Source organism: Oncorhynchus masou, unplaced genomic scaffold, assembly GCF_036934945.1.
Source record: "Oncorhynchus masou masou isolate Uvic2021 unplaced genomic scaffold, UVic_Omas_1.1 unplaced_scaffold_4785, whole genome shotgun sequence".
Taxonomy (NCBI): domain Eukaryota; kingdom Metazoa; phylum Chordata; class Actinopteri; order Salmoniformes; family Salmonidae; genus Oncorhynchus; species Oncorhynchus masou.
The window spans coordinates 2721-11375 of record NW_027011181.1 but is presented as its reverse complement, the minus strand read 5'-3'; the positions used below and the strand labels follow the sequence as shown (position 1 = coordinate 11375).

General features: G+C 47.8%; 1 protein-coding gene across 1 annotated transcript; it reads left to right on the top strand.

Annotated features, from left to right (window-relative positions):
• Positions 1-5275: 5275 nt before the first annotated feature.
• LOC135535324 (uncharacterized) lies at positions 5276-6645 on the top strand (the record flags this gene model as incomplete). The annotated part of the gene is made up of 2 exons (XM_064961992.1): positions 5276-6071; positions 6440-6645. Coding segments are annotated over 2 exons (1002 nt in total), but the record flags the coding sequence as incomplete, so codon positions are not given.
• Between the last annotated feature and the right edge of the window lie 2010 nt (positions 6646-8655).

Genomic DNA, 8655 nt, shown 5'->3' with positions numbered 1-8655 from the left:
GAAAACAGGAGGACTCCTCTCTGACTCTACAACCAATTATACCAGAAAACAGGACTCCCTCTCTGACTCTACTACCAATTATACCTGAAAACAGGACTCCCTCTCTGACTCTACTACCAATTATACCTGAAAACAGGACTCCCTCTCTGACTCTACTACCAATTATACCTGAAAACAGGACTCCCTCTCTGACTCTACTACCAATTATACCTGACAACAGGAGGACTCCCTCTCTGACTCTACTACCAATTATACCTGAAAACAGGTCTCCCTCTCTGACTCTACTACCAATTATACCTGAAAACAGGTCTCCCTCTCTGACTCTACTACCAATTATACCTGAAAACAGGTCTCCCTCTCTGACTCTACTACCAATTATACCTGAAAACAGGACTCCCTCTCTGACTCTACTACCAATTATACCTGAAAACAGGAGGACTCCCTCTCTGACTCTACTACCAATTATACCTGAAAACAGGACTCCCTCTCTGACTCTACTACCAATTATACCTGAAAACAGGAGGACTCCCTCTCTGACTCTACTACCAATTATACCTGAAAACAGGACTCCCTCTCTGACTCTACTACCAATTATACCTGAAAACAGGAGGACTCCCTCTCTGACTCTACTACCAATTATACCTGAAAACAGGACTCCCTCTCTGACTCTACTACCAATTATACCTGAAAACAGGACTCCCTCTCTGACTCTACTACCAATTATACCTGAAAACAGGACTCTCTCTCTGACTCTACTACCAATTAAACCTGAAAACAGGACTCCCTCTCTGACTCTACTACCAATTATACCTGAAAACAGGACTCCCTCTCTGACTCTACTACCAATTATACCTGAAAACATGAGGACTCCCTCTCTGACTCTACTACCAATTATACCTGAAAACATGAGGACTCCCTCTCTGACTCTACTACCAATTATACCTGAAAACAGGACTCCCTCTCTGACTCTACTACCAATTATACCTGAAAACAGGACTCCCTCTCTGACTCTACTACCAATTATACCAGAAAACAGGACTCCCTCTCTGACTCTACTACCAATTATACCTGAAAACAGGAGGACTCCCTCTCTGACTCTACTACCAATTATACCTGACAACAGGACTCCCTCTCTGACTCTACTACCAATTATACCTGACAACAGGACTCCCTCTCTGACTCTACTACCAATTATACCTGAAAACAGGACTCCTCTCTGACTCTACTACCAATTATACCAGAAAACAGGACTCCTCTCTGACTCTACTACCAATTATACCTGAAAACAGGACTCCTCTCTGACTCTACTACCAATTATACCTGAAAACAGGAGGACTCCCCTCTGACTCTACTACCAATTATACCTGAAAACAGGACTCCCTCTCTGACTCTACTACCAATTATACCTGAAAACAGGAGGACTCCCTCTCTGACTCTACTACCAATTATACCTGGAAACAGGACTCCCTCTCTGACTCTACTACCAATTATACCTGAAAACAGGACTCCCTCTCTGACTCTACTACCAATTATACCTGAAAACAGGACTCCCTCTCTGACTCTACTACCAATTATACCTGAAAACAGGACTCCCTCTCTGACTCTACTACCAATTATACCTGAAAACAGGACTCCCTCTCTGACTCTACTACCAATTATACCAGAAAACAGGACTCCCTCTCTGACTCTACTACCAATTATACCTGAAAACAGGACTCCCTCTCTGACTCTACTACCAATTATACCTGAAAACAGGACTCCCTCTCTGACTCTACTACCAATTATACCTGAAAACAGGACTCCCTCTCTGTCTCTACTACCAATTATACCTGAAAACAGGACTCCCTCTCTGACTCTACTACCAATTATACCTGAAAACAGGAGGACTCCCTCTCTGACTCTACTACCAATAATACCTGAAAACAGGACTCCCTCTCTGACTCTACTACCAATTATACCTGAAAACAGGACTCCCTCTCTGACTCTACTACCAATTATACCAGAAAACAGGGGGACTCCCTCTCTGACTCTACTACCAATTATACCTGAAAACAGGACTCCCTCTCTGACTCTACTACCAATTATACCTGAAAACAGGACTCCCTCTCTGACTCTACTACCAATTATACCAGAAAACAGGACTCCTCTCTGACTCTACTACCAATTATACCAGAAAACAGGACTCCCTCTCTGACTCTACTACCAATTATACCTGAAAACAGGAGGACTCCCTCTCTGACTCTACTACCAATTATACCTGAAAACAGGACTCCCTCTCTGACTCTACTACCAATTATACCTGAAAACAGGACTCCTCTCTGACTCTACTACCAATTATACCTGAAAACAGGACTCCCTCTCTGACTCTACTACCAATTATACCTGAAAACAGGACTCCCTCTCTGACTCTACTACCAATTATACCTGAAAACAGGACTCCCTCTCTGACTCTACTACCAATTATACCTCTTCAGGACTCCCTCTCTGACTCTACTACCAATTATACCTGAAAACAGGACTCCCTCTCTGACTCTACTACCAATTATACCTGACAACAGGACTCCCTCTCTGACTCTACTACCAATTATACCTGACAACAGGAGGACTCCCTCTCTGACTCTACTACCAATTATACCTGAAAACAGCAGGACTCCCTCTCTGACTCTACTACCAATTATACCTGAAAACAGGAGGACTCCCTCTCTGACTCTACTACCAATTATACCTGAAAACAGGACTCCCTCTCTGACTCTACTACCAATTATACCAGAAAACAGGACTCCCTCTCTGACTCTACTACCAATTATACCTGAAAACAGCAGGACTCCCTCTCTGACTCTACTACCAATTATACCTGAAAACAGGAGGACCCTCTCTGACTCTACTACCAATTATACCTGAAAACAGGACTCCCTCTCTGACTCTACTGCCAATTATACCTGAAAACAGGAGGACTCCTCTCTGACTCTACTACCAATTATACCTGAAAACAGGAGGACTCCCTCTCTGACTCTACTACCAATTATACCTGAAAACAGGACTCCCTCTCTGACTCTACTACCAATTATACCTGAAAACAGGAGGACTCCTCTCTGACTCTACTACCAATTATACCTGAAAACAGGAGGACTCCCTCTCTGACTCTACTACCAATTATACCTGAAAACAGGAGGACTCCCTCTCTGACTCTACTACCAATTATACCTGAAAACAGGACTCCCTCTCTGACTCTACTACCAATTATACCTGAAAACAGGAGGACTCCCTCTCTGACTCTACTACCAATTATACCAGAAAACAGGACTCCCTCTCTGACTCTACTACCAATTATACCTCTTCAGGACTCCCTCTCTGACTCTACTACCAATTATACCTGAAAACAGGGGGACTCCCTCTCTGACTCTACTACCAATTATACCAGAAAACAGGACTCCCTCTCTGACTCTACTACCAATTATACCTGAAAACAGGACTCCCTCTCTGACTCTACTACCAATTATACCTGACAACAGGACTCCCTCTCTGACTCTACTACCAATTATACCTCTTCAGGACTCCCTCTCTGACTCTACTACCAATTATACCTGAAAACAGGACTCCCTCTCTGACTCTACTACCAATTATACCTCTTCAGGACTCCCTCTCTGACTCTACTACCAATTATACCTGAAAACAGGAGGACTCCCTCTCTGACTCTACTACCAATTATACCTGAAAACAGGAGGACTCCCTCTCTGACTCTACTACCAATTATACCTGAAAACAGGACTCCCTCTCTGACTCTACTACCAATTATACCTCTTCAGGACTTCCTCTCTTTATCTATTTGTTGTTTGTCTCTTCTTTCTGATGAATAGAGGAGGAGGAGGAGGAGGATGGGGAGGTGGAGGAGGAGGAGGAGGGGGAGGAGGAGGAGGAGGGGGAGGAGGAGGTGGGGGGGTGAAGGAGGAGGAGGGGGAGGAGGAGGTGGAGGTGGAGGAGGAGGTGGGGGAGGTGAAGGAGGGAGGAGGGGGAGGTGGATGAGGAGGAGGGGGAGGTGAAGGAGGAGGGGGGGAGGTGGATGAGGAGGAGGTGGGGAGGTGGATGAGGAAGAGGGGGAGGTGAAGGAGGAGGAGGAGGAGGGGGAGGTGGAGGAGGAGGAGGGGGAGGTGAAGGAGGAGGGGGAGGAGGGGGAGGTGGATGAGGAGGAGGGGGAGGTGAAGGAGGAGGGGGGGAGGTGGAGGAGGAGGAGCTGGAGGAGGTGGAGGAGGAGAGGGAGGTGGATGAGGAGAAGGAGGAGAAGGAGGAGGTGGTGGAGGAAGAGGGGGAGGTGGATGAGGAGAGGGTGGATGAGGAGTTGGAGGTGGAGGAGGGGGAGAAGGAGGAGGAGGACGGGGAGGTGGTGAGGAGAAGGAGAAGCAGGAGGAGAAATAGAAAATAAAAAGGGTTGGTAAAGGTTTTTCCTTTGAATCTCAGGGTATAGAAGGTATCTAGCGATCCTGTGAGCGCAGAGAAGAAGAGAACAGAACACTGACTGAAGAACTTCCGTGACTCAAAGGTTTTCTCCTCAGTGACCAGCGTTCTTGACGCCGATACGGGGGCTGGTTTAAAACGTCAAGCCCTTCCATTTCTAAAGACATCACCTACTTTTTTTTCTTCTCTTTGACCAGAGGGGAGAAATCATTATTATGTGATTAGTGACAGTGGTTAGGTGTAAAAGAGCACTGGCAAGCACAGAGCAAAGGACAAGTCCAATTAATTACCCAGCCCTGGTCGGGAGCTCGTTCGGGCAAAATCATTTTATCAGGGATTTGTCGTGGGGTGGGGGGCTGTTAGCGGCTGCAGTACTCTACTGTCAGAGACACACACACATGAGCATGCATGCATACACACACACGGACACACACACACACGGACACACACACACACACACACACACACACACACACACACACACACACACACACACACACACACACACACACACACACACACACACACACACACACACACACACACACACACACACACACACACACACACACACACACACACATGGCGCATAAAACCATGCTGAAGCCAAAATTAAACATGTCTGGTCAACCCCCCCACCTCTGACAAACCAAATTTGCATCAGGTGAAATTGATGACTGCCTCATCGTCCAACTATTTTAGTCCATGCGAAAACACAGAGGCCCTGTGTCCTTGTGTTCCACCACGCCTCTAATTAGCTATGCTAATATCCTTTTATGGCTCCTAATATTACCCCCCTCCCCCCCGTACTGCCGGCCACCAGAGCCCATACTGCCGGCCACCAGAGCCCGTACTGCCGGGCACCAGAGCCCGTACTGCCTGCCACCAGAGCCCGTACTGCCGGGCACCAGAGCCCATACTGCCGGCCACCAGAGCCCGTGCTGCCTTCCACCAGAGCCCGTACTGCCAGCCACCAGAGCCCATACTGCCGGCCACCAGAGCCCGTACTGCCGGGCACCAGAGCCCGTACTGCCGGCCACCAGAGCCCATACTGCCGGCCACCAGAGCCCGTACTGCCGGCCACCAGAGCCCGTACTGCCGGCCACCAGAGCCCGTACTGCTGGCCACCAGAGCCCATACTGCCTGCCACCAGAGCCCGTACTGCCGGCCACCAGAGCCCATACTGCCGGCCACCAGAGCCCGTACTGCCAGCCACCAGAGCCCGTACTGCCTGCCACCAGAGCCCATACTGCCGGCCACCAGAGCCCATACTGCCGGGCACCAGAGCCCGTACTGCCGGCCACCAGAGCCCGTACTGCCGGCCACCAGAGCCCGTACTGCCGGCCACCAGAGCCCGTACTGCCTGCCACCAGAGTCCGTACTGCCGGCCACCAGAGCGCGTACTGCCGGCCACCAGAGCCCGTACTGCCGGCCACCAGAGCCCGTACTGCCGGCCACCAGAGCCCGTACTGCCGGCCACCAGAGCCCGTACTGCCGGCCACCAGAGCCCGCATGCCGGCCACCAGAGCCCGTACTGCCTGCCACCAGAGTCCGTACTGCCGGCCACCAGAGCCCGTACTGCCGGGCACCAGAGCCCGTACTGCCAGCCACCAGAGCCCGTACTGCCGGCCACCAGAGCCCGTACTGCCGGGCACCAGAGCCCGTACTGCCGGGCACCAGAGCCCGTACTGCCAGCCACCAGAGCCCGTACTGCCGGCCACCAGAGCCCGTACTGCCGGCCACCAGAGCCCATACTGCCTGCCACCAGAGCCCGTACTGCCGGACACCAGAGCCCGTACTGCCGGACACCAGAGCCCGTACTGCCGGCCACCAGAGCCCGTACTGCCGGCCACCAGAGCCCGTACTGCCTGCCACCAGAGCCCGTACTGCCTGCCACCAGAGCCCGTACTGCCGGCCACCAGAGCCCGTACTGCCGGCCACCAGAGCCGTACTGCCGGCCACCAGAGCCCGTACTGCCGGCCACCAGAGCCCGTACTGCCGGCCACCAGAGCCCGTACTGCCGGCCACCAGAGCCCGTACTGCCTGCCACCAGAGCCCATACTGCCTGCCACCAGAGCCCGTACTGCCGGCCACCAGAGCCCGTACTGCCGGCCACCAGAGCCCGTACTGCCGGCCACCAGAGCCCGTACTGCCGGCCACCAGAGCCCGTACTGCCGGCCACCAGAGCCCGTGGTCTGTCACACCTGCTGATTATTGACAAGGACAAAGCTTCAATCAAACATGACAGCAGATATTTCTTTCTCCTCTCTGCTCGGCTACAGCCAACATCTACTGCTGTGGACTCCTCGATATGCCTTTAAATGACCCTTTAAATGACCGTTTAAATGACCCTTTAAATGACCCTTTAAGTGGATCACCTTCCACAACCACTGCGAAGTTAAAAAAAAGGGTAAAACAAGAAAAAAAAGAAAAAGAGACAACTTGTTTGGTCGTAATTGCCTCCGTAGCTCACAAAAAAAAAGAACTGAAATTGACACATGTAGAATTGAAACTTCATGGATCCTAATGTTAAGGATATTACTTTAGAGTGAATGCAGATGGATCCTAATGTTAAGGATATTATATTGGAGTGATTGCAGATGGATCCTAATGTTAAGGATATTATATTGGAGTGAATGCAGATGGATCCTAATGTTAAGGATATTATATTGGAGTGAATGCAGATGGATCCTTATGTTAAGAATATTACACTGGAGTGAATGCAGATGGATCCTAATGTTAAGGATAGTACATTGAAGTGAATGCAGATGGATCCTAATGTTCAGGATATTATATTGGAGTGAATGCAGATGGATACTAATGTTAAGAATATTACATTGGAGTGAATGCAGATGGATCCTAATGTTAATGATAAGTCATTGAAGTGAATGCAGATGGATCCTAATGTTAGGAATATTACATTGGAGTGAATGCAGATGGATCCTAATGTTAAGAATATTACATTGGAGTGAATGCAGATGGATCCTAATGTTAAGGATATTATATTGAAGTGAATACAGATGGATCCTAATGTTAAGGATATTACATTGAAGTTAATGCAGATGGATCCTAATGTTAAGGATATTACATTGAAGTGAATGCAGATGGATCCTAATGTTAAGGATATTACATTGAAGTGAATGCAGATGGATCCTAATGTTGAGGATATTACATTGAAGTGAATGCAGATGGATCTTACTTTAAAGGATATTACATTGGAGTGAATGCAGATGGATCCTAATGTTAAGGATATTACATTGGAGTGAATGCAGATGGATCCTAATGTTAAGGATATTATATTGGAGTGATTGCAGATGGATCCTAATGTTAAGGATATTACATTGAAGTGAATGCAGATGGATCATAATGTTAAGGATATTATATTGGAGTGAATGCAGATGGATCCTTATGTTAAGAATATTACACTGGAGTGAATGCATATGGATCCTAATGTTAAGGATATTATATTGAAGTGAATGCAGATGGATCCTAATGTTAAGGATATTACATTGAAGTGAATGCAGATGGATCCTAATGTTAAGGATATTACATTGGAGTGAATGCAGATGGATCCTAATGTTAAGAATATTACACTGGAGTGAATGCAGATGGATCCTAATGTTAAGGATAGTACATTGAAGTGAATGCAGATGGATCCTAATGTTCAGGATATTATATTGGAGTGAATGCAGATGGATACTTATGTTAAGAATATTACATTGAAGTTAATGCAGATGGATCCTAATGTTAAGGATATTACATTGAAGTGAATGCAGATGGATCCTAATGTTAAGGATATTACATTGGAATGAATGCAGGACTAACAATTGACATGATTTTGATCAGATAAGCGTCAGATGTTTTGGTTAATCAACTTTATAACAGTAAATATGAATGAGTTAAACATACATGCAGCGCCTGAGCTGACTTCTAATGAGAGGGTTTTCTCTTGTTGTCGTGTTCTTTCTTTCTTTCTTTTCTCTCTCTCCCTCTCTCTCTCTCTCTTTCTTTGTTTCTCTCCCCCTCTCTCTCTCTTTCTTTCTTCTCTCTCTCTCCCCCCTCTCTCTTTATTTCTTTTCTCTCTCACTCACTCTCTGACTTCCCTCTCTCTCTGTCTTTCTTCCTCTCTCTTTTGCTCTTTCTCTCTCTCTCTTTTCTCTCTCTATCTCTCTCTCTTGCTCTCTCTCTCTCTCTCTCTCTTTC